The 25031-nt window shown below is 50.6% G+C and overlaps 2 protein-coding genes, 1 long non-coding RNA gene and 1 other non-coding gene across 11 annotated transcripts in view; 3 read left to right on the forward strand and 1 right to left on the reverse strand.

Moving 5' to 3' along the window:
* Positions 1 to 2023, reverse strand: part of Dnm1 (dynamin 1) — a 46335-nt gene extending 44312 nt beyond the window's left edge. For all 3 annotated transcript variants that reach the window (XM_050155418.1, XM_050155416.1, XM_050155417.1), the window contains exon 1: positions 1714 to 2023. In XM_050155418.1, coding sequence (XP_050011375.1) covers positions 1714 to 1874 — 161 coding nt within the window. In that variant the 5' untranslated portion in view covers positions 1875 to 2023. The remainder of the gene's footprint in view (positions 1 to 1713) is intronic.
* Positions 1138 to 8201, forward strand: LOC126509471 (uncharacterized). The gene is made up of 3 exons (XR_007594153.1): positions 1138 to 1204; positions 3674 to 3812; positions 7680 to 8201. It is a non-coding gene; the product is annotated as an uncharacterized lncRNA (long non-coding RNA).
* Positions 8202 to 12377: 4176 nt separating this feature from the next.
* Positions 12378 to 25031, forward strand: part of Ciz1 (CDKN1A interacting zinc finger protein 1) — a 16267-nt gene continuing 3613 nt past the window's right edge. The window contains exons 1-12 of one of the 6 annotated variants that reach the window (XM_050155379.1): positions 12378 to 12520; positions 13205 to 13370; positions 13541 to 13656; positions 15239 to 15310; positions 16739 to 16965; positions 19776 to 19869; positions 19968 to 20064; positions 20591 to 20834; positions 20948 to 21128; positions 21369 to 21490; positions 22362 to 22559; positions 23985 to 24109. In XM_050155379.1, the coding sequence (XP_050011336.1) occupies positions 13210 to 13370; positions 13541 to 13656; positions 15239 to 15310; positions 16739 to 16965; positions 19776 to 19869; positions 19968 to 20064; positions 20591 to 20834; positions 20948 to 21128; positions 21369 to 21490; positions 22362 to 22559; positions 23985 to 24109 (1637 nt within the window). In that variant the 5' untranslated portion in view covers positions 12378 to 12520; positions 13205 to 13209. Of the gene's footprint in view, positions 12521 to 13204; positions 13371 to 13540; positions 13657 to 15238; positions 15311 to 16738; positions 16966 to 19775; positions 19870 to 19967; positions 20065 to 20590; positions 20835 to 20947; positions 21129 to 21368; positions 21491 to 22361; positions 22560 to 23984; positions 24110 to 25031 lie in introns of those variants that run through there. The other 5 variants (XM_050155380.1, XM_050155382.1, XM_050155383.1 and 2 more) reach the window with 5 other exon arrangements.
* On the forward strand, positions 23403 to 23509 carry LOC126509496 (U6 spliceosomal RNA). The gene has a single exon (XR_007594170.1). It is a non-coding gene; the product is annotated as a U6 spliceosomal RNA (small nuclear RNA).

Consider the following 25031-nt stretch of genomic DNA (forward strand, 5'->3'; position numbering starts at 1 on the left):
GGTGGACATCTATAGGGTGTTTGCTTCACTGGAGCTGTCTCTAGGCATGGGAGGAGCTCTGTGGAGATCCCCAGTCTGCACCCCTGACCAGAACACAGCCGAGCTCACAGCAGTCCAGCAAATGCTCAGGAAGTGAGAGATGGGGCCATGGTATAGCACAGTAAGTGCTGGCCATCCTTGCATCCCACTGGCTCCAAGAGCTCCATAGTCCCCCACCCTTAACAGTCCTGAAGGGACTCATCTATATGGTTTCCTGCCTGTATCTGCAGCTCTGGGGTCACATGATCCAGAGACAGCTGCTCCTCTCTGCTGACAAGACAGACACAGCCACTTCTGCTGTGCTATGCCCACATCCCACGAATACATAGCGTTACTCGGCTCCTCCCCCTACCTCCAGAGTGGGTTTGCGATGGGCTTCCGGGGCAGGTGAGGGGTCGTCCAGTCTGCCCATATCACACAGATGTTTGGTAAAGGCAAGTGACTCATCCAAGCTTTTCTAGCAGAACCTGACTTAGACCCAGACGTCACCCCACAGAGCTCCTATTCCTCTGGAAGGAGGAGCCCCTGCTTCCCTCTCCCTCATGCCAATCATCTTCTTAGGGATGAAGGTCATTGCAAGAAAGCAAAATTTTCTAGAAAGATGAGAGAGGGAGCCATGCAGGTGAGGGGTGAAGGTCAATGCTCCTGTCCCCTCCCTCTGTCTGGCAGTCCCCTCCCCACACGGCTCCTGAGCTCATAGAATGATCTACTCTTTCTAAGAACCGGAAATGCCATCTCTGCCTTCCCTTGCTCAAAGGGAGTCTGGGGGGTCACTACCCTGCCTGTCCCCCTAAGTTCAAGACCCTTTGTTTCTAAGGCTGCACCCCCACTCTGCCACCTGGCTTTCCCAGCGCCTTGTGGGATCAGAGGCCTGAGGAGGATTAGGCTCTGCAATGGCTCACCCTCCACCTCCCGCCATCCTGCCTCCCGGACTTAGTCATCTCTGCCCTCTGCCGCCTTCTCTCTCCATCACAACCCTTCTACCAGGGCAGGGAAGGAGGACACTGACAGGCCGCCCCCACCCAGGGGGCGGTGAAGCCAGGGGCCGGCTGCTCCGCAAAGGCTCACAAGCCGCTTCCCCTCCCTCCCCATTCCCTTTCTCGCCCCGCAGCCCGCGCCTCCCCCTCCGCCGCTCTGCGCACGGATGGCGGCGGGAGCCGCAGAGGTGTGTGTGTGTGTGTGTGTGTGTGTGTGTGTGTGTGTGTGTGTGCGCGCGCGTGCATGTGCGTGTGCGAAGGGGGAGGCTGCGCCTGGTCCCTGATGCCCACGGGGCTATGTCCTTTTCTAGGGACTGAGGGAGGGGGCTGTCCCCTGTCACGACCAGGAATTCCCACGGGGGCAGAGTCGGCTCCATGGAGCCTAGGATGGGAAGGGGGACACTGCCCTCCGGGTGCTGTCCGCTCCCAGCGAGGCGCTGAGTAATGCGGGGCCCCACGGTGCGGGTATTGGCGATCAAGGACAGCCTTTTGCCGGGGTCACCCTGCGGAGGATGGGGTGAAGGAGGGGGCGTGAGAGGGGAACTCCACCGATGTCCGTGGTCTGACGGGGTCGCTGCGGACCCCAGGGCTCGCGTGGGGGGCGGGGGCGCTCAGTCCTCGGGAGCAGCTACCAGCTCGTAGGAGCCCGGGGCGGGGACCCAGGGCACCGGAGCGCGGGAGTCCGCGCCGCTCCTACCTGCCCACGAAATTCTCCAGCACCGAGCTCTTGCCGGCGCTCTGGCCGCCCACCACGGCAATCTGCGGCAGGTCGAGGTCCGCGTTCTGGCCGATGGCGGAGAAGGCGTCCTGTAGCCGATTGACCAGAGGGATGAGGTCTTCCATGCCGCGGTTGCCCATGACTGCAGCGGGCCCGGCGGGCTGCGATCCCGGCTGCCGCTCCTGCTCCGGCTCCTGGCCCCCGGCTTCGCGGCTGCAGCAGAATATCCCGACTGCGTGCGCCGCGGGTCCCCCGCCCCACGGGGATCGGAGCGGAGCGCTTCTCCAGACCGCCGCTAGATGGCGCACGGGGTCTCGCGGGCTGGTCACCATGCGCAGACGCCGCGCGGGGCTCTATGGGTGTTGTAGTTTTCTCCTTCTGCGGCTTTCGGGGCGACTTACCTGTGTTTCTGGGGTACGGATGCTACACCAAAGATATTATTTCTGACGACGAGAGAGGTGCTAACTCTAGAAGTTAGTTATTATATGGTGGCTATGATTACTTCATTCTAGGATTCATTTCCAGTAGAGAAACTGAAACCTTAGAGGAAGATCTGGCACCCTCAAGATTGTGATCAGCTGGCAAAAATAAGCTCTAGTCAATTTAACCTTGGATGCTTTCTATTCTAGGTTCTGACACTAATTAATAATCTTCAGTATATTCCTTTCTATTTTGGGGCCTGCCTCAGTGTTTCTGTTTCTAGGAGAAAGAAAGGACCATTAATTCAACGAAGCCAGGCCCCTTCCTAAACACAACAAAACAGCAAGACAGCTGTAGTCTCCACGCTCAGATCTTACAGGTGGTGGGACAGACTGGACACAAATAGCCAAAGGCTGGAATGGAAAAAACGGAAGTCGTCTGGGCTAGAAGGCGTGGAAAAACCCAACAGGGAGTGGAACGCCTCGTTAGCCGGCAGGAGTCAAAGGTTTTCTGAAGAAGTGACCTTTGAAAAAGGGCCTAAATGATAAGAAGGAGCCATAGGTAGATAAGGAAAAAGTTCCCTGGTAGGAGGAAGGCCTTCAGGGAGAGATGAAAGCTCTTGTCTTAAACTCTAGGGCTCTAAAAGGGTGGTAGCCAGGCCCAGAGCGTGCGGAGACTGCCAGGTAGCGAGATGCAAGCCAAGGGCTCTTACAACTCTACTTGCCTGCCCGTGCCTTTCCCCCAGAGAGGCCTGAGACACGTGCCCAGCTACCCCTTTTGCACTAAGAGGAACCTAAGTAGGACTTCCCACAAGGAAGCCAAGAAAGGGAGGGTCAGCAGGTCGCTTCCACATGCGGAGATTAATTTTTCCCCCACTGAATCATGGTCCCTGAGGCACCATGCCAGTCCCCAGAGACATAGCAGTGAGAAGAATGGCCCTTACCTACATGTGACTTACAGTCGAGTGGGAAAAGGAGGGGCTATAGGCAACTAAGCCAATAACCGTGACTGTCAGATGGCAAGGAGCAGGGAGCCGGGCTGGGGCAGGAATTGTGTCATTAATGTCTGCAGGGTGATCAGAGACTGCGATATCAGGTGACTCCGGAACAGGGACTAGAAGAAGGTGGACAATGAGCCAGGCGAGAAGGGATTTCCAGGAAGGCAGAGAAGCCCCTGGGCCTTACCGACATATATGATCTGGATCCTTCCACATTTCTGGGTCCTAGTTACATAATCTGGAGAGTGGGCACAGTGACAGAATGCCTGGTGCTCACTGGTCCTCAGTAACCATGCCAACAGCATCAGAAGTCCAGGTAGCTGAAGCACCAGTCCCAGCATCCTCCATCCAGAGCAACAGTCCTTAGCCAACCTGTTAAGGACCAGAGAGGGCAGGGATATGTGCCAAGATGACCAGCACCATCAATTTAGGCTGGAGTACAGTCTGAAAATGTCTGTCTGGACCATTGCAACTGGGATTTTGTTATTTTTTTTTCCTGAGTCTTTCTTTTCTTTTTTTAAGGGGAAAGTGTGAATGAAGTCTTCATTACCACAAATTGTGCAATTAATGTTTCCCATATTTGGGGAAATCATGGGATTAGTACAGAGTGGATGAAAACCTGTGAAAACCTCTTTCTTGATCTTGGCATCTTTCCTGCCGGGTAAGTAGGATAACTTTCTTCTTAAACACAAAAGCGAAACTTACTGTGAAAAGACCAGACACTCCAGAAGTATTTGAAAGCCTCAGGCTGTCTTTCCATCTATGGATCAACACCACAGCCTAGAGTTTATCCGCATTGTATCTTTTTTTGTTTTGTTTTGTTTTGTTTTTGAGACAGGGCTTCTTTCGGTAATAGTCTTGGCTGCCCTGGAACTCACTCTATGGACCAGGCTGGCCTTGAACTCACAGAGATCCGACAGCCTCTGCCTCCTAAGTGCTGGGATTAAAGGTGTGAGTCACTACCACCCAACTGTGGTATATCTTTTATCTTTACAAAACGGGTCTTGCTAAATGCCCTGCAATAATTGATTCCTGAGCCACTAGGACCTGGTGGGGAGTTGGTTAGAAATGCAGAACTCCAGGCCTCACCCAGGACATTCCGTGTCACAATTTGAGTGTAACGAGGACCAAGGCCTGCAGGAAGCTGCTGTGCAAAGGAGTGGGAGTGTGGAGGGTGGTGCTCTGCATAAAGGGAGTTCCGTGAAAGTGTGAATTCAGAAAGTGAGCACGCCCTGACACACACTCTGCCCTCGTGCTCTCTCTATGGTTTTGAAGAGGCCAAAAGAGGGCTGCTGCAGAGAGGGCCCTCTGAGGGACAATACATCCATCCAATTAGAGCCCCCAGAAACACCAAATGTTTTGGCCCTCTGCTCTGAATTTTGGGAAGGGAGGATGCTTTGCTGAGCTCCTGAAGTTGGACTGCCATGGAGCTCAGTTATTAATAGAAACTCTCCATACGTGGTTCCTTCCAGCCAGTGACTATGCTCGGTGACTCCCCTGGCAGCATCTCAGAACTTTTAGTAGCTTGCTGCGATAGATGAGGAAAATGAGGTGCAGAGATACTACTGAGGAATGTGTCCAAGGTCACAAGGCCAAGCAGAGTTGGGGACTGGAAAGAAGGCTCAGCAGTTAAGAGCACTGGCTGCTCTTCCAGAGGTCCTGAGTTCAATTCCCAGCAACCACATGGTGGCTCACGACCATCTGTAATGAGATCTGATGCCTTCTTCTGGTGTGCAGGCAGAACACTGTATATATAATAAATAAGTTAATTAATTAAAAAAGAAATGACTAGCTGGGGGATGGTGGCGCACGCCTTTAATCTCAGCACTCGGGAGGCAGAGGCAGGCGGATCTCCGTGAGTTCGAGGCCAGCCTGGTCTACAAGAGCTAGTTCCAGGACAGGAACCAAAAAGCTACGGAGAAACCCTGTCTCGAAAAATCAAAATAAATAAATAAATAAATAAGAAATGACTGAGTCAAGCTGTCAGTAGAGGAGTGTGGCCTGCAGCATTGTCTGCATTGGAAGTCTGTGAAGTGTGTGTGTGTGTGTGTGTGCGTGCAAATGCGTGTGTGTGTGTGTGTGTGTGTGTGTGTGTGTGTGTGTATAGAGGCTAGAGGAGAAGCTCAAATGGTGTCCTCATCTGCCATCCACCTTGTTTTTTGAGACAGTATCTCTCATCTCCCCTGTACTCATCAAGTAGGTAGTAACTGACACCTTGCCCCATCGTCCTTCTCTGCACTGGAATTGCAAGCATGTACCTCCATGACTGACTCTCTTATGTGTTGTGGGCTTCCAATTTCCATCTTTAGGCTTACAAAGCACTTTAAAAACTGAGCTATGTATTTTGAGTGCACATAAAACCATACAGCAGCCTCCTGTTACATGTGCACAGCAGATACTGGAAAAAAAAAAAAATCAGTTGAGGGCCAGAGAGATGGCTCAGCACGTGAAGGGCTTTCCACCAAGCATGCCTAGCTGAGTTTGGTGAAGGAGAGCTGACTCCCTCAGGTTGTCCTCCGACCTTGACACAAACTCATGGACACCCCCCCACACACACACAAAGGAATAACAATGAAGGAAACCACACCAGCTGATTGGATTTGATTTGATTTGATCTTCAGATAAAAGCCCCTAGAGCAAGCCCTTGTATTTAGCCATTCAATTTTCTCTGGGCCTGGCATTTGGATCTATCATTCATTGTGTTTTCTTCAATGCACAGCGATCAGTGTCTATTTGGTAGCAGAACTCATGCAAGACACAGGTCTATGAAGGGGTTAATAACAAGGCTCATCCTATTGCAACAGGGATTCACAGGGGAGAACTAGACGTGCCCAGCAGATTGGGCACATGGAGCAGGAGCACTGTGGTACTCTGAATATGCAAGGCCCCCATAGGCTCATATATTTGGGCGCTTGGTCATTAGGGAGTAGTGATATTTGACAGGGATTAGGAGGTGTGTCCTTGTCGGAGTAGGTGTGGCCTTCTTGGAGGAAATGTGTCACTAGGAGTGGGCTTTGGGGTTTCAAATACTCAAGCCCAGCCCAGTGTCTCTCTCTTCCTGCTGCCTCTGGTCCAGATGTAGAACTCTGAGCTCCTTCACCAGCACCGTGTCTGATTGTATACCACTATGCTTCCCACCATGACAGCAATGGACTAAAACCCTGAATCTGTAAGCCAGCCCCAATTAAATATTTTCTTATACAAAAGTTGCCAGGTTGTGCCAGGCAGTGATGGCACAAGCCTTTAATCCCAGCACTCAAGAGTCAAAGGCAGGCGGATCTCAGTGAGTTCAAGGCCAGCTTGATCTACAAAGTGAGTTCCAGGACAACTAAGACTGTCACACAGAGAAACCCTGTCTTAGAAAACCAATAAAAGAGTTGTCATGGTCATGGTGTCTCTTCACAGCAAGAGAAACCCTAAGACAGACACCCAGGGCAGGGGCACTGCAGGGGAAGCCCCTGAGCCAGGCTGAGCATGCAGAGTGCCCTCCTCATCAAGGCTGGGAGGCTGGGGACAAAGGCATTCTTGGAGTTTGAGTGAGTTGCTGGTCTAGGTGTCTGCATTTTCCCTGTCCCATGCTGTGGAGAGCACTCCCCACGAGCCTGGGAGAGGGCCTGACTTACTACTGGTTCTGCCCTGCTGGTTCATGAAGCCAGTCATCTGGTGTTCATGTCCCTTCTCTCTAGACTGCTTTGTGGCCTGATGACTTAGAGCAGCCACTTCACCTCTGAGAGCTTCAGCTCTAACTTTTTGTAAAAGGGGATGGATAATAAAATCTCTGAGTTTCAGGACCCAGAATTGATGAAGCAAATTTGAGTAGAGAACCAATGAAACAGCAATTAGCATAGCTGTAAGCAATACCCCCCCCCACACACACACTGCACCCTCTAAAGGAATCCTTGTGTCTTAGGAAGGCATAAGAGGGTGTGGCTAGAGGTAATGACAAGGTATGTGGAAGCTGGAGGCTGTCACCCACAAGTCAGTTCTGTCCAGCAGAAATGACCAAATTAAGGCCCCTAATCAGAAGGATGCTTGCTCCAGAAGGTGGGGATGGACTCAAGGCTGTACACATCCAGTTTGCCCCCACCTCTGTCCTCTCTCTCTCTCTCTCTCTCTCTCTCTCTCTCTCTCTCTCTCTCTCTCTCTCTCTCTCTCTCTCTCTCTCTCTCTCTCACCGTGTGTATTTATAGGAAGGGGCACAGGTGGGCAGCAACCATTGGCAAGGCCACGTGAGAAACACATGGGCTCACACTCACTCTGCCTCCTTCCCAGTGTGGAGCTTCTGCTGAGCATGGCCGGTTCCCAGGAATCCTGAGCAGGGCTGGAAGGTGGCAGGCCCACCTTGCTGTCTGTGTCAGTGTGCCTGCCCTGTTGGATGCCTGGCTGGGATCTCCCCTGTAGGGGGATGTGTGTGCATGTCAATCAAGGAAGAGCTGCTCTGTGGACCATCAACCCCAGGGACGGGGGGGTCTTAAATTCACGTACTGGAGTCGTTCATTCATTCATCCATTTCATTGATTTTCACCAGATAAATGTGATGAGCAGGAGTGAGCGGGATCTCAAGGATGTGGGGACAATTCAGCAGCTTCTTTTGCCATCTGGAGGCGCATGACATCACTGGGGATAGAAATAGTGTGAGCTGAGGCGGTAGCAGGTTACAAATGAAGATGCCATATGGGGTCGATGACCACACAGAAAACAGTGACGGAAGCCACTATAAACGTTGCACAGGTGCTGGCGTGGGAACCTGCAAGACTAAGACACTGCAAGGCTTCAGCAACAAGACACCGTCGTCATTATTGCTAGCGTCACCACCGTCAGCATTGAGAAAGGGTCTCTTGTAGCCCAGGCTGGCCTCAAACTCTAACTGAGGATAACTGAGTTCTGATCTGTCTCCCTTCACTTCCCAAGTGCTGGGGTGGGGTTAAAAGCATGTGCCACAGTACCTGGTTTTCTGCAGTGCTGGAATCGAATCCAGGGCTTTGGGGCATACTAGACAAGCATCCTACTAGTTGAATTATGTCCTTAGTCCATCATCATTATCATCAATATCAACCACCACAACAACAATAAACAAGATCCGTTTATGTATCCTTGCCTGACCTAGAGCTCACTATCTCAGTGGTTCTCAACCTGTGGGCTGAGACCGCTTTTCAGGTCAAATAACCCCTTCACAGGGGGCTCATATCAGATATCTTGTATATCAGATATTTACATTATGATTTATAACAGTAACAAAATTACACTTATGAAGTAGCAAAGAAATGATTTTATGGTTGGGAGTTGCCGCACACGAAGAACTGTATTAAAGAGTTGCACCATCAGGAAGATTGAGAGGCACTGCTCTATATAAACCAATGAGGCTTTGAATTTACACCAATCCTTGGGCTTCTGCCTCCTGAGTGCTAGGATTACAGGCATGAGACTGCCTGGTTTGACATCAGTGTTAACCTGAAGAACTCAGGATAAGTCTGGAGAGATGGCTTAGCAGTTTAAGCACCTCTTCTTGCTAGAGGATCCAGGTTCGATCCCCAGCACCCACACGGCAGATCACAATTGTCCATAACTGCAGTTCCAGGGCTTCTGATGGCACAAGGCACGCATGTGGTGCACAGACATACATGCGAGGAAAACATATAAAATAAATCTAAAACCTTTTCAAACTTAGAGTAAAAATAACAGCTTTTCTCTGAGTAAAGCACATTTGATACAATATCAATCAAACTTCTGGTTGGATTTTAGAGGCAGCGAGAGGTTTAACAAAATTCTGTGTTCCATTTGAAAAAAATACAGGATCCAGAATTGGCGAGTTGTATTTACTTCCTGATTTTATAGTACATTGGACATAACCAGAAGGAGCCGGTGTTGACATAGATCCACTGAGTATGGGAATTCCATGATAAAGAGACTTTTCAAAACTCAGTTGCAAGGGCCCGGGGTCCCTCACTGGGCAATAACGCTTGCTGGAACAGTGGGTGCCCTGAGTCGGGTCCACAGAACCCATGTAGAGATGGAGAGAGAAAGCTGACTTTACACTATGGCACACACACCCTGCATATAATACACACACACATATACACACAACACACTAGCAATAAAAGTTAAGCGGCAAGAAAGAAATTTCAACAGTTTTTTTCAGCTTCCACGGGGAAGGTCTTTTCTTTCCAAATACATATTTTCATATACATACATACATGTACACATGTATACACACACACACACACATATATTGGGGGGAAAAATTCTGCCTGCCAGAGGTTGAGCAAAGATAATTAGCCCCCAAAAGTAGACCCAAAGCCCTCCAACCCATGGCCCCCCCCATGGTCTTCAAGGTTTGAGATCACACGTATTAAAGTAGAAAAAAAAAAGGAAAGGAAAAGAAAAGAAAGCCTTTCTTCTCATGATCAAAGTCATCCAAACCAACCAATGCAAACTGGGGCGGGAGAGGGGGCGGGGAGAGTGAAATCGCCTCTAGCCCACTACACCGTTATTCCCTGCCCCACAAAGCTCAGTTCATAATGGATATGGAGTTTTGAGAGCCTGCTGAGTTCACACCATGTCATATTGTGAATGTGTAACATTTGAAAATAATTTCTGATGGCTGTGTGCTTCTTATTTGAGAGGCAGACACTATGGCTTCTTTAGCTTTTCCCTCCGAAGTTGTTTTCCAGGCTGCTATTATACATAACGATTCCAGGGACAAACCTGTTGGTTTTAAAGTCTTTTCTGATCATTTTCCTGGGCTACATTCCTACAAGGGGGTTAATTGGGCAAAGGGCAAAGGGTGCTTAGAGCTTTGATAAACACTTGGCAGATGCGGGCCTGAAAGATGCGCGTGCGCACTCAGCTGGCGCTGGCTTCCCATCTTCGCCAGCACCAGCATTATTTTTAGTGTTTTCACTTTAGCAACTAGCTAAGCTCGCCGTGTGCCGGCGTCAGTGCTAGGCATTATGTAATGTCATCTTCACATACACCTACAGAAGGGGACACTTATTTTGTAGATCAAGAAACCAGCGGAGAGGACTCCTTCAGTCCCTCAGGGTCGCGAAACCAGCAGGAAAAAAGCAAAAACAAAAACAAATAACAACAAAACCCTGACTCCTTCGTTACCTGCGCCTGGGTTCCCACCAGGCTGCAGCATTTGTTTGTTTGTTTGCCACAGGGTCTAGCTAGTCCAGGCTGGCTTTGGATTCGCGATTATACCGCCTCTGTCTCTCTTGCAAGAAGCTCATAGGCTGGGGCCAGTATGCCCGACCAAACCAGAGTGCGTTTTCTTTTACTTTAAAATAATGATGTTATTTTGACCCAAGATCTTACTGTGCAGTCCCAGCTAGCCTGGAGCTAGCGATCTTCCAGCTTCTGCCTCCCATGTGCTGTGCTGGGTTTACGGGCATTTTCCTATGGGCTTACTCTTGTCACTTGCTCCCTTCCTAAATACCCCTGTCCCTCAAGGATGAAGCCCATCCTCTCAGCTCTACCATCCAGGCTTCCTAAACACGCATCTCCCAGCCGCGGCTATCCTAGCGCCAGGTTGAGCACTTTGGCGCAATTAACCCCAACTACTGCTCAACAGGTCCAGGTGGAGTGAGACGACCTGGCACCTGTGCCAGTGGCACGAAGACCAGTCCAGAGCCTAGCGGACAGAGCAGTCACCTGACTGCAGCGACCGTGATTTGGTGTCTGATGTACCTAGCGCCACCGTGTGGCCGGTCCTCAAGGTGTGCGCTGGTGCAAAGTGTGGGAATGACCCCTGAGCCAGGGAACTGACAGGAAAATGGCATTGCCAAAACTATTTGGGATGAGGGAGTCCTCGGTATCAGGATCGTTCTAGGGATAGGATGAAAGAGTCATTAAACAAAATTATAACTGGGCCAGTACTGATTGTAGAGGCAGGCGGATCTCTGTAAGTTCGAGACCAGTCTGGTCTACAACGTGAGTTCTAGGCCAGCCACGGCTACATAATGAAACAGAAAGGAAAATCAGGAGCTCGAGAGCTTGTTCCGTGGTTAAGAACATTTGTTGCTCTTCCAGAGAATCCAGGTTTGTTTTCCAGCACCCATTTGGTAGCTCATAACCACCAATAAACACCACTTCCTAGAGGATCAGATGTCCTCTTTAGACGTCCGTGGGCACTAGCCCCCCCCATACAGTACACACACAAACACAGTACACGCACGTACATACAGGCAAAACATTCATATGCAGGACACATGAAATAAAAATAAACCTAAATAAAATGGGGGTAGAGGGCGGAGAGATGGTAAGAGTACTTGTTCTTGCAGAAGACCTGGGTTCAATCCCTAGTACCCACAAGATGATTCACAAGTGTTCGTACCTCTAGTTTCAGGATGTACATGATATACAGACAAAACACGCACATAAAATAACTCTTTAAAAGACAAGACTATAAAAGAAAAACTGAATTCACACACACACACACACACACACACACACACACACCTTGCTCCCTTTGTGGGACCCAGCCATGACAAGCTCAAAGAGCCCCGAGTCTCAATTTTCCTTAAGGCAATACCTGGTTGCAAGAAAGACCACAAACTGAGATTATCCAGACACCACCCAGGAACAGATCATCCAAAGGAAATTCCTAACGTTCCAAACGTTGTAGATAGGGTCACCTACCAGTACATACCCATTGCTTTTCACCAGGACACCCCAAGACAATTGTCAGCCAATCAGGGGTCCTGAACCTTAGAAATTCCTCACTCCCACCTTTGCTACTACAAAAACCCAACTCTTAACTGAGCTAGGGGCTCTCCGATCATTACAAGAGGTTGGACACATGGAGAGACAGAGTTTGCAAACTTGTGTAAGAATAAAGGCTCTTTGCTTTTACATATAGGACTCGGTCTCCTAGTTGGTTTTGGGGGGGGGCTCCGGGATCTGGGCATAACACTCTTCACGCCAGCTCGCTCCTGTCCCAGCCCCACAAGGGCTCAGGATCACCGGACGGACAGTAGTGACTTCAGGAGGTAGGCTGCGAATTGACCCTCCTAGAAGTCCTCCGCCATGCTCCTGCCAGATAAACAGACGAGCCTAGAAGCTCACAATCGCCCCTTCCCGATTCCGGAGCCTGGGAACCCAGAGTCTGCGCTGCCCTGCGCCTCCTGGCATCTGGGAGCCACCGTGGCTCCAGCGGCTTGACCCGCGCAAAGCTGGTTCCCACGGCTGCGGCGGCCGCGGTGAGCCCTCCGGACCTCTAGAGGGCGCTCCGCGCAGGACTGCCCAGCCGCCGGGCCTTCCGAGTGGACAAGCTACTGCCGGGTCCCGAGAAGCCCGCGAACCGGCGAGCCCGAGCCGTCAATTCCGCGGATGGCTTTCGCGTCTTCCGCCTTCGTGGATTGCTGAGAGGTGAGGGGAGCCTGCGTGGTGCTCGTCCTGGAAGCCTCTGTGGAGGGCTGGGTACCTGGGTAGAGTGGCTGCAGGGGTAGTGGCTACCTGTATGGAGGCTGCAGGCTTTGTGTACAGGCGAGGCCACGGGATCAGATGCCCGGTGTTGGATATGTCTGCGGGGAAAGGGGGTGGAGGAATGAGGGGCAGTGGAGGGACGTAGGGGTGTATTTTAGTGGAGGGAAGCTTTTCCCTCCTGTCCAGGGCTCACTAATTTAAGTGGAAGGCCGGGTGTGCGTGCTGGTGTCATTGGCACCACATAGGGCTAGGGCAGCTGAATCCCAAACCGGGGGGTGTGTCTGGAGAGGTGCTGGCTCCAGGAAGTGATGAGTACGGAGAGAGAGAGAGAGACAGAAGGTGGGGGCTGGGGGGCGGTGGAAAGGTGTTCTTGGGTTGGAAGGGTGAAACCGTCAGAGTTGAAGAGATGGGAGTGAAGAGAGAGGTCTGCAGGCAAGAGCGTTGTTCTTGGCAGCTGACCAGAACTGAAAGCGCTGGGGTCCAAAAGTGTCATTGTCTTGACAGGGTTGGGAGTGTGTAGACGTGCAGCCTAGCCTAGGCGTCTGTGGGCTAAGGTGGGTGCTTTGGGAGGGGAGGGGGGCTCAATTGACTCTGAGTGGTGACCTGACCTTACCCACCTTCCCTCAGCAACCATGTTCAACCAACAATTCCAGCAGCAACAGCAACAGTTGCAGCAGCTGCAGCAGCAGCAGCTCCAGCAGCAGCAGTTGCAACAGCAGCAGCAGTTACTGCAGCTCCAGCAGCTGCTGCAGCAGTCCCCACCGCAGGCCCCCTTGCCCATGCCTGTCAGCCGGTGAGTTGCCCACTGAAAGAATGAAGGCTGTGGTCGCACTCAGACCCCTGTTTCGCGGTCCCAGGGGCATCCTTGTTTGAATGTTAAGTGTCATCAGTTTCCACCTCGGAGGGGTCTCCAGGTGGACGGCTTTCCCACCAACCCTCTGACGCTCCCCTTCCACCACACAGGGGCCTCCCCCAGCAGTCGTCCCCGCAGCAGCTTCTGAATCTCCAGGGTACCCACTCGGCCTCCCTGCTCAATGGCTCCATGCTGCAGAGAGCTTTGCTGCTTCAGCAGCTGCAAGGTATGACAGTACTCAGTGTCCCGTTTCCTCGGTTTCCCACTCAATCTTCCCAGCTCTCACAGTGACCCTGAGAGCATCCTTACGGAGAGGACACAAAGTCCACAGGCTACTCTGCTAAGTGCAGTTACCAAACACAGTGCTGGCTTTTTTGGCAGTGCTCAGCATAACCCGCTGTCATGAAGATTACATGGTATTTGTCCTGAGTCACTCAGCATCTGCCAGACCTGAGCCCTGCCTCCATGAATCCCTGTCTCAGGCCTTGAGTGTGAAGCCCGTACCCTTGCCTCAGTTTCCCTGTGTGGGGAGGAATCTTAGCCCTTCCTTCTGACTCTATTGATAACCGTTAAGGGAGGTACACCCATAACCCCCTGTACAAATGAAAACAACGGCAACCCGAGTCCCTTCCCCGTAGTACAACACAGGTTAGCTGGTTAGCTGGCCATCACTTGGCAGCCCTACCAAGACCTCAGTGTGGACAGCCCGCTGAGCTGACTTTCAGATGGCACATGGATAGCTGGGGAGAGAAAAATCCAATAGTGGCACAGTGTGTACATATAGATGCCACCTTTTCTTTTCCCGTCTTAAAAGTCATGCTTCTCATAGTGAAAATAATGTGTTAAAACAGGAAAACATCAACAACAAAAAACCAAAGGGGATGGAGAGGTGGCTCAGTGGTTGGGAGACCTTGCTGCTCTTCCAGAGGACCCAAGTTAGAGTCCAATACTCTATACATGGGGCAACTCAAATTGCCTATAACTCCAGCTCCAGGGGATCTGTCATCTTTATCTGGCCTCGGGGGCCATCCTCCCATATACGACATAATGGCACCTAAACACACACACATACACATAAATTAAAATTTGAAATAAATACTGAAAAATAAAGTCATTGAAAACAACAATACCCCAGTGGTAGGAAAGCCGTCACTCATCTCCAGGAGAGTCACCAGCCAATATTTTGGTATAGTTCTTTCTGTTGTTTTCGCGGGGAAGGAGCTTGGGTATGATTACTATGATTAATATAAGATCTATATCATGTTTCTTTTTTATTTTCCTGACTTAGAATTGCTTTTTTTGTTTATTGTTTGAGACAGGGTCTTACTCTGTAGCCCTAGCTGGCATGTAACTCACTATGTAGACCAGGCTGGTCTCAAACTCACAGAGATCGCCTGCCTCTGTCTCTCCAAGTGCTGGGATTATAGGTGCATGTTGCTTTATTTATTTGGCCTTGCTATCCATGAACTTACCATGTAAGCCAGAATGGTATTGAACTCACAAGAGTCTTCCTACCTCATCCTCCAATGACTGGGATTATAGGTATTAGCCAGAATTTTGGTTCACTCAGGATATTTGTAGTAGGTTTAATTTTTTACTAGAGGGATGTGCCCTTATGGAAACCTCAGTTATCTGTTTCTCCCCCCTCACTTCCCTTCCTCATTGTCTCTTTTCTATCCTAAATACCCTTGGGATGAACATGACATTTGAGACTCTTTTCTCATATTAGATTCCCAACATAAAATGACTGAGTCGGGGGATGGATGTTTGATGACTTTTGATAAGTATTGCCAAATTACTTTTCTAAGGATTGGACCAGTTTGCAATGCCACCAGTCGCGTATGACAGTGCCGGCCTCACCATGCCCACGGCAGCATTGGGTATTCTATGCTTTTTTATATATAACCTGTATAACTGTATAATATGTACATATAATTTACTAAGTTGGTTTGCAAAGACCAAGGCTGTGTCTTGAATGTCTTAATTTACACTTCATTGTGCGAGTGCAGCCAAAATATTTTTACACTTATCCATTAAACATTTGCATTTCATTTTGTGACTTGTCCATGTCCTTTGTCCATTTCTGTTTGAGAGCACTCTGTCTTTCATCTTGTTGTGTATGGGAGCTAGTGGCTCTCTGAGACTGTGTATATGTCTTTGTTATACCTGTCTATCAGATATACTAGTTCATAACTTTGAAGCCTCGTTCGACAGATGAGAGGAGGGGGAAATGGTTTGCTCCGGGTCCCAGAGGTAATGCCGTAGAGTCTGGACCTGATCTCAGCTTTCAGCACAGCTGAGCTGACCTGTACCTTTAACCTGCGCTGCCCTCCCCAGCACAGCCCCTGAACCTCAGCGTGGATGGCAACTCTCTTCCACACTCGGGGCCGTCCCTGGGTAAAAAGCTGAGTCAGAGGAGATGTCACAGGAAATAAGATGGTTGGACCTAGGATAGATCTCTAGGGAAACAGGTGTCACAGAAGGCCTCCTGAAGGGGAGACAGGAAAGACATAAAGGGAGGTCTGAAGGATGCTGGGAATCGGTGGAGCACAGCAGCTTCCACAGAGGGGGCAGCATGCCCAGAGGCCCTGAGGCAGGGTGGTTGAGGGGCAGCACAGGTCGTGTACCTAGAGCTCAGTGTGTAGCATGTGAGGGGTGGCAGGGCCAGACCCTGCTGTGAGCAGACTTCGTTACTGTGCAGGGAGCTATAGAAGGCTTTGGGCAGGGGATGAGCTCAGAGTGTAGCTCTAGGGAGATCTTGTTTGCTGCAGTTCCGCAGAGGGATGAAGTGTCTCCAGGAGATGGGAAGCCTGGTCATAGGGCACACGTGTGATGTCTTGGGTGTGGAGGATAGGGTAAGGAGGAGTGACAGCTAGCGGGTATCCCTCGGAGACCTCCAGCAAGCTGCTACTCCATTGTTTTGTGTCTACGTTTGTCATCTATAGAAAGAGCCACATCTGCCCTGCTACCTGGCCGGCTAGAGGGCTGTAGTAACAGGAATACCTTGCACGGTGCCAGGGGCTTCCCTCTTGTTGCTAAAGAGAAGCTGGTGGGGGACAAAGTGTGGAACAACGCTTGCTGGTTCTTCTCTGGGCCTGTGCTGGGTCCCTCAAGGGCTAGCTGGGTCTGAGGGCTAGCTGGGGCCGGCCTCACACACACAGCTGGAAGTCCTTTCTTACTAGTGCCCACAGCGGGCCTCAGCTTGGCTTCACTTTCCCTCTGCTGCCCTCGGACATTGTCTCTGATATTCCAATGATACTTTGAGGGGCCATGACGTGACCTGTCTTCTCACCTTTTCTTCCCCACAGGCAACCTCCGTGCTTACAACATGACGGCCCCCAGCCTACCAGCACCCAGCCTTACACCTCCCCAGATGGTCACCCCAAATCTGCAACAGTTCTTTCCACAGGCCACCCGCCAGTCCCTGCTGGGCCCTCCTCCTGTTGGGGTCCCAATGAACCCTTCTCAGCTCAGCCACTCAGGGAGGAACTCCCAGAAACAGGCAAGAACTCCTTCCACCACCCCCAATCACAAGGTGAGTCGCGCTTTGGGTGGAGCCAGGGAGGAGTCAGTGAAGGGGTGCCCCAGTGTCAGCTGGATTCCGTGTGTTAGGGCTCACCTGGCCTTTAGGCAGGTCATGCTCCCTCATTGTGCCTCAGTGTCCTTGTCTGTAAGATGAAGGTGGCGGTGGTGTCTAGTCTCCAAACTTCAAATACCTCTGTGCTCCTAATGGGACTTTAGCCATACCCAAATACCACTTTGTTATTATTTATGTAATATTTCTCTCTTTAAAACTTTTTTGTTGGTGCTTATTTGTTCATTTGTTTGGCTTTTTGAAAAAGGGTTTCTTTGCCTTGGTTGTCCTGGAACTCGCTCTGTAGGCTGACCTGGAATTCAGAGACCTGCATGCCTCTGCCTTCCAAGGGCTGGCATTAAAAGAGTATGCCACTACCAACCAGCTAATCTTTTTTACTTCATCATTATCATTCATTTTCCATGTGCCAAGGTAGGCCTGCGGAGGTCAGAGAACAACTTGTGTGGGTCTGTTTTCTTCTTCCACTGTTTGGTCCTAGGAACAGAACTCCGGCTGTCAGACGCCTCGGCCTGCTGAACCGTCTCCCTGGCCCTCACTGATACTGCTCTTTACATCCGCAGTGTCTAGCAGAAATAAAACATGAGTCTTGTATATGATTTTAAAGATTTAATAACCACACTAATAAGATTAAAGGCCAAGGTGTGATAAGTGATACCCTAACCCCAACACTTGGGAGGCTGGGGTAGAAGATGGCTTCACATTCCAGCCATCCTGAGCAATGGAGAAAGACCTTAAAATTTTAAAAATAAATTCAAAGGAACAGGTAGTTAATTATACTGCCAAGTGTAGTAATGTACACTGAAAATCCTGGCACTCTGGAGATGGCACCAAAGGTTCCAGAGTCATCATCAGCTACATAGTGAGTTCAGGCCAGCTGTCCCCAAACAATCAAACAAAAATGAATAAAGTACAGTAAAATTTACTAACATTTTAGTTAATCTAATATTTTAAAAAGATACCATTTTGACATATATTAAAAATAAATAAATTAGTTGGGTGGTAGTGGCACATGCCTTTAATCTCAGCACTTGGGAGGCAGGGGCAGGTGAATCTCCAATTTTAAAGCCGGCCTGGTCTACAGAGCAAGTTCTAGGACACCCAGGTCTACACAGAGAAACCCAGTCTCAAAAAAAAAAAACCCATAAATAAATAAATATAAATAAAAATTCTTGCTGATTGATGATTGTTTGTTTGAAGAAACGAGGTCTTACCTCCTAAACTTCAAATGCTTCTGTGCCCCCTATGTTGCCCAGCCTGAACTCAAACATCTTGGCTTAAGTGATTGATCCTCCTGCCTCAGCCTCCCAAGTTCCTAAAACTACCAGTATATTTCACCATGTCCCATTTGTCCAAAAAAAAAAAAAAAAAGTCCCAAACCACTAAATGCTCAGTATCTATTGTGTCATTAAGCTTTCTGCCTTAGTTGAGAGTCCGCATCTCAGGTGTTTCCCTGAGGCTGATGGCCACTGTGTGGGACAGGCAGCTCCAAATATCACTTTTAAGGTGTGAGGGTGTGGCTTGGTGGTAGATCACAGGCTTGGGGTGTTGGATAGGAAGAATTTTATCACTGCCTAAAAGTTCCAAAACTGTGTAATCCTCATACATAAAGTAAGGTAGAGTCCTGGGAAGGCAGGGTATTCACACAGCCGTCTAACGTCTCCAGCAGCTGTGTGGTGGGTCCAGCGGCTTCAGTGGTTCATGTTACCACATGCGGAAGACTCGGAGTCACAGAGGAAAACACAGACAGACACACACTCACACACTCACACACTGTCCTGGAAAGACACACACACACACTCACACACACAACACTCACACGCTGTCCCTGCATGTTCTTCAGCTCTTTGTACAAGGTCCACCCCCAGGTGTATGCTGGGCATAAACAATGCTCCCTACTTAATTGCTTTCGTCTTCCCCCATCTGTAGGAAGGCATTTCCCTCCAGAGGGGCTCAGCCTGTATCCTTGGGGTTAGGCCTGGCACACAGGAGTCTTGGCTTACCTGCGTTCCCGTTTCACATGTAGGAAAACTACAACTGACTCCTTGCGTCTCCCAGGGCAAGAGCTGAGTAGTTTGTAAAGAGCCAAGAGTTCTGGTGTGTTCACTAGGGCAGGAGGCCTCGGGAGAAGGGAGGAAACCCATGTGGTTGGTCAGCAGTGCAGAGGTGGCATCTGGCCTGGCCTTTCTGTGGGTCTTGAGTGTGTGAAGACAAAGCAGTTAAGACTGGAACTAGGGAGACCCTGTCTCAGATAGATGGCAGTAACAAAAACCAGGAAGCCTACTAAAAGGGTCTGGACCTAACCTATGGTTAGGAGCTCCCCGCAAGAAGCTCTGAAGAAAAAAAAAAAAAAAAGAAGCTCTGAAGGCTAGGGGCTTGGCCAGAGAAAGGCCAGTGAGGATGCACAGAGTCAGGCTCCTGGTAGGAGGAAGGCTGGTTGGGGGTGCAGAAGAGGGGAGGAGTGGACAGTTCCTGGCCTGAGATTAGGAGACTCCTGGGACTAGAAAGCCTTAGGAGGGTTTAGGCCAAAGGCTCTTGCTGGCTCCTTAGGGAACAGGGAGTGGGAAGTCTAGATGACCAGGGGAACGAAGAGATTTTGTGGGTACCCAACCCAGATTCAAATGTCAGGCTGCTAGATGGGCACCTGAGACAATGACTCCTGAGATGTTTCAGGTCATCTACCCTTCAGTCCCTCATCAGGGGGTGTTGGCAAGTGAGGTGGGGGTTAAAAAATGGATTCTAAAAAGAAGCAGGATTCTTCTTCCCAGACAGTGCCTCTGGGAGACAGGGAGGACCCCACAGAGGGGTCTGAAGAGACCGCGGAGCTCCAGATGGACACACCTGAAGGTGAGAAACACAGGGACATCAGGGCAGGGGGGATCCTGGTGGCAAGTGAGCCAGGGCCATCTCCTGGAGCTGTGTTCCCTCACCTGCCTCGATTGCAGACCAAGATTCCCTAGTATGCCCAGACGACATGGAGACCCCAGTGCTTGACCCTGAGCCCTTTGAGGCATCAGAACCACCAGCCAAGAGGCCCAAGAGGTAAGTGCTGCTGCCACATGCTGGGGCTCAGAGCCCTGGAGCTCAGTCCTGTGAAGTTAGGCCTCAGCCTCTGGCTTGGGGGAGGGTCAGATTCATCCCTGTGTTTACCTGGGTGTGAGCCACCTGGAGGCCAGGCGAGGCAGCTAGAAGCAAGGGGGTCCTTGCAGAGTACACGGGTGCTGCTAGGTTTGGAGGGTTAATACAAGACATGTTGCGTGGTGGAAGTCAGTGCCCTGAGTTTAGGTGAAACAGGCCTGGGCAGCTTTAGAGCTTCCCCCATCCCCCACTATAAGAACGAGTTAGGAGCTGGGTCATAGGCCTCTCGAAAGATACAGTTTTGATCTTCTTTGATTTTCTTGTTTGGCTTTTTGTTTTTTGAGACATCCTTGGCTGCCCCGAACTCACTATGTAGACTAGGCTGCCCTCCGACTCTAAAGACATCCCCTTGTCTTTGCCTCCCTAGGGCTAGGAGCAAAGCTGTGGACACCACCACCTGGCTTTCTGATTATCTTTGGATCTTTCCTAGCTCAGAGGAGGCCACAGAGAAAGGGCCTAAAGGGCAGCCACAAGCAAAGGTCCAGCCTCAGACCCAGATGACAGCACCGAAGCAGACACAGACCCCAGATCAGCTGCCCGAGCCACCAGGAGCCCAAGTCCTGACACAGTTGCAGCCCCAGGTTCTGCAGCATCAGGCTCAGCTGCAGTCAAGGCTGCAGAAGCAGGCGCAGACCCAGACCTCTCCAGAGCACTTAGCACCACAGCAGAACCAGGTACAGTCGCGGGTACATTCCCAGCCCCCATGGCAGGGGCAGCTGCAGGAAACGGACAGTCCCTGTGGCAGGTACAGCTGCAGACGCAGGCCCAGACACAGACATATCCACAGGTATCCGCCCAAGCACAGCCGCAGGAGCAGCCTTCAGGACAGATGCAGAAACAGACATCAGAGAAGACTCAGGACGGGCCTCAGACCTGGCCACAGGGGTCAGCACCCCCACCAGCACAAGTGTCAGTTGTGGCCTGTGCCACAGAACCGCAGCCATCTGGTGCTACAGAAGCTAGGGAAGGTGAGTGAGTGTGTGGAACCCTGGCCAGACTCAGCCCTGCCCAACCCTTCTTTCTCCCACCTGGCACTGTCTAGCCTTGACTGGGAACTGAGGGTTGGGCCCGGAGTCCAGATCTGGGACCATCCTCATTTTGGACTTCAGGGTCTTGACTATGGACAGAGAAGCAAGCTCTCTTAAATCTAGATCTTGGACCCCAAATGGTAGACACGCTGTGGGAAGGGAACATATCTGTCGTTTCAGGCCCAGAGGAGGCCTTGCCAGAACCAGTAGGTACCCAGGACAGTGAAGACACGAGCCAGGAGGCATCACCTGGTGACCTGGATGTGGGAGAGTGTGAAAAAAGAGCAAGAGAGATGCTTGGGGTGCGTAGAAGCCTGCACACAGCCACTAGATGCTGGTGTGTGTGTGTGTGTGTAAGCCTGCATACAGCCACTAGATGCTGGTGTGTGTGTGTGTGTGTGTGTGTGTGTGTGTGTGTGTGTGTGTGTAAGCCTGCATACAGCCACTAGATGCTGGGGGGGGGGGGGGATATGTGGAAGCCTGCATACAGCCACTTAGAAGGCCTGAGACTCTGGTGATGGCCTGGCATCTGTTTGTCTCAGGCTACCTAAGGATTCTTTGTGTTTCCTCCTATGTGGAAAGGACAGTGGCCTTGTGCCTGGCTGCATGAATGAGCCACCCGGTACTTTCTCTGCTCCTGTGTCTTTTTTCTTAAGATCTGGATGTGCTTTTGGTCTGGCTGCTCCACACTAGAGCTCCGAGTCCCTCGTGTGGTGATATCAGTCATTCTAGTACAGAGTACCTTGGCAAAAAAACCTCCAACTCTACCTTCTAACAATCTTTAAGCCAACCTCTCTTCTTTCTTGGGTCTCAGTTTCCCCGTCCATCATGTGAGGGGTGACATGGGTTGGACTTTAGAATTAAACAGAGTTAGGTTGGGAGTGGTGAGTGGCACACATCTTTAACCCAACCCTAGGGAGGCAGAGGCAGGCTGATCTCTGTGACTTTCAGGCCAGTCTGGTCTACATAGTGACCCACATACACACGTAACTAGGTTCAAATCCTGGCTGTCATATTCTCTGTGTAGTTTTGGGCAGTCACATAAGAACCTAACCTCAGATTCCCTGTCTGTCAGGAAACTTTGAGGAAACGATGCTGGCAGGTGTTCTTGTCGGGGCTGGAACACCATCAACACTCAGATGGTGGAAACTCTTGTCTCTGAATCTACTGTAGATGTGGGGGGCTGGGGGCTCCCTGAAGGTCACCATCCTGCAGAGCAGTGACAGCCGGGCTTTCAACACCACGCCACTCACATCTGGACTTCGCCCTGGGGACTCCACCTCTGCCGCCCCTGTCCTTGCCAGCATACCCTCCAAGCAGACCCTCCAATTCTTCTGCTATATCTGCAAGACCAGCTGCAACAGCCAGCAGGTACTCAGGGCTGGAGCGGGGGCTCAGGCCTGCTAGGTTTGTGGGCTTACTTTCTCTACACTGCCCAGGGGCTGCCCATCTGCCTGGACATTTCCTGACCAGCTGGTAGAGCAGGTTTTTAGGGTTGGAAAAGCTGGTCTGAACCAGTCAACAAGGCCTCCAGAAGTAAATTCCACTCTTGCGTCTTTTCCTCTTGTGTTTAGTGAGGAAAGCCAGAACCTATCTAACTGTGCGTCTTAGGGCCTCAGCACTTGACATTTAAAGTTCTGGACCCAGGTCTAGCCCAAGCTTAGTCTCAATTGGGATGATTCTAGTCTCTTGGGAAGCTGAGGCAGGGGGATCATGAGTTTAATGGAAACCTGGTCAGCTTAGTGAGAGAGAGCCTGTCTCAAAATAAAACATTTAAAAAGTACAACCAAGATATAGCTCAGCCCTTGTTTAACATGTGATGAACAGTATAAGTAAATACGTGGTATTCCTGGCTGGGTGTGTGGGGGCTTCCTGTAGCCCTCCTAGCTGCCTGGAAGATTGGAACAGAACCCGTAAGCATGTGAGTTTCAGATCAACCTGGGCAATACAGATAGAACTCAAGGGCTGGAGAGATGGCTAAGAGGTTAAGAGCACTGACTGCTCTTACAGAGGTCCTGAGTTCAATTCCCAGCAACCACATGGTGGCTCACAACCATCTGTAATGAGATCTGGTGCCCTCTTCTGGCATGCAAGCATACAGGGAAGGAATGTTGTATACATAATAAATAAATAAATCCTTAAAAAAAAAAAGAACTCAATTATCTATCTGTAAAATTAAAAAGACAAACTTTTTTTTTTTTTTAAAAAGACTTCGTGCTCGCTTTGGCAGCACCTATACTAAAATTGGAACAATACAGAGAAGATTAGCACAGCCCCTGAGTAAGGATCACACGCAAATTCGTGAAGCGTTCCATATTTTTTAAAAATCAATTTTAAAAAAGACTTGTTTATTTTTATCTTATGTGTCTGAGCATTTTGACATATGCCTATCACTGTGCTACATGGGTCCAGTGCCATCAGATCCTCTGCAACTCGAGTTACAGAAGGCTGTGAGCCACCATGTGGGTGCCGGGAACCAAACCCAGGGCTCTTACCCCCCGATCCATCTCTCCAGCTCCCCCCAGTTTTTTTTTTAATGCTCTTACTTATCTCCGGTGACTGTTGTTCCCTGTGACTGTGGTCCTTGTGTGAGCAGGACCGTTTAGAGCCATGTTCCTTCACTGCAGCGCTCCCAGAAATGGGTGTTTACCATCCTTGTCCTGGCCTGCGTGAGCTGTGTGAAATATTGCCACTGTGGGGACACATGCTGGTGTGACAGCGGAAGAAACGGAGCAGGGGGTCCAGAGATGCCGGGTGGCATGGCTCATGGCTGCCTCTGCTTCCTTCACGCTGCAGGAGTTCCAGGACCACCTGTCCGAGGGTCAGCACCAGCAGCGGCTCGGGGAAATGCAGCACTCGAGCCAGACCTGCCTGCTGTCCCTGCTGCCCATGCCTCGGGACATCCTGGAGAGAGAGGCGGAGTGAGTAAAGGCTGGCAGAGGCTCGAGTATATTCTCCTGCCATCTGCCTGGGGATTAATAATAATAATTGCTCTGCATTGATTGACTATAACCTCGGGCCTCAGTTTTCCCTGTCTATAAAATAGCCTGATGGGGGTGTAGTGACAGTGTCCTAGGGGTCCTTCCAGGCCAGAATAGAATAGTGTGACACCCTGTGTGGTTGGGAGGACGGCTGTGGTGCAGAGCCCTGCTCCTCTGGCCTGTGTGCCGGCGCCAACCGTAGAAGCACCATACATAGAATGGCAAGAATCAGGTCATCTTGTGGCCTGGGTTTAGACCTTCCCTGGGCCCTCCTTCTGCTGTCGGCATGTGCTTGGTCTGAAATGTCCACCCTAGAGTCTGGAACTAGCACTTGGGGTGACAAGGCTGGGTGGGAAGCTCTAGGAGCTGCCAGGTCCCAGTGCCTTGTCACAAGCTGAACCATATAGACTTGGGAACTGGGAAATAACGGCTGTGTCCAGAGTGCCCCGCATTTCAGGGGACTCCAGGAGCCTGAATAACTTTTGAAGCCTCCCAATTTCAGAGTGTCAACAAAGCCAGCTATGGTACACGCCCTGTGATCCCAGCACTCGGGAGGCCAAGGCAGAAAGATCAAGAGTGTTGAAATAAGAAGCAGCGACGGGGCTGCGTCCCCAACACCCCAGCCGCTTGGCTAGCTCATGCCCGAAATAACAACACAAAAACTGTGTTCATTTAAGAACTGCTTGGCCCCTGAACTCTAGCCCTTACAGGCTAATTCTCGCACCTGGACTAGCCCATTTCTAATGATGTGTGTAAGCACCCCAAGGTGCGCTTACCGGGAAGATTCTAGCCTAAGTCCATCGTGGGTTGCAGCTGCCTGGGAGAGCAGAGCATGGCGGCTGTCCGGTCCCTCTGGAAGCAG

The sequence above is a fragment of the Alexandromys fortis genome, unplaced genomic scaffold, assembly GCF_014885135.2.
Source record: "Alexandromys fortis isolate MF-2015 unplaced genomic scaffold, M_Fortis_MF-2015_v1.1 scaffold_72, whole genome shotgun sequence".
NCBI lineage: Eukaryota > Metazoa > Chordata > Mammalia > Rodentia > Cricetidae > Alexandromys > Alexandromys fortis.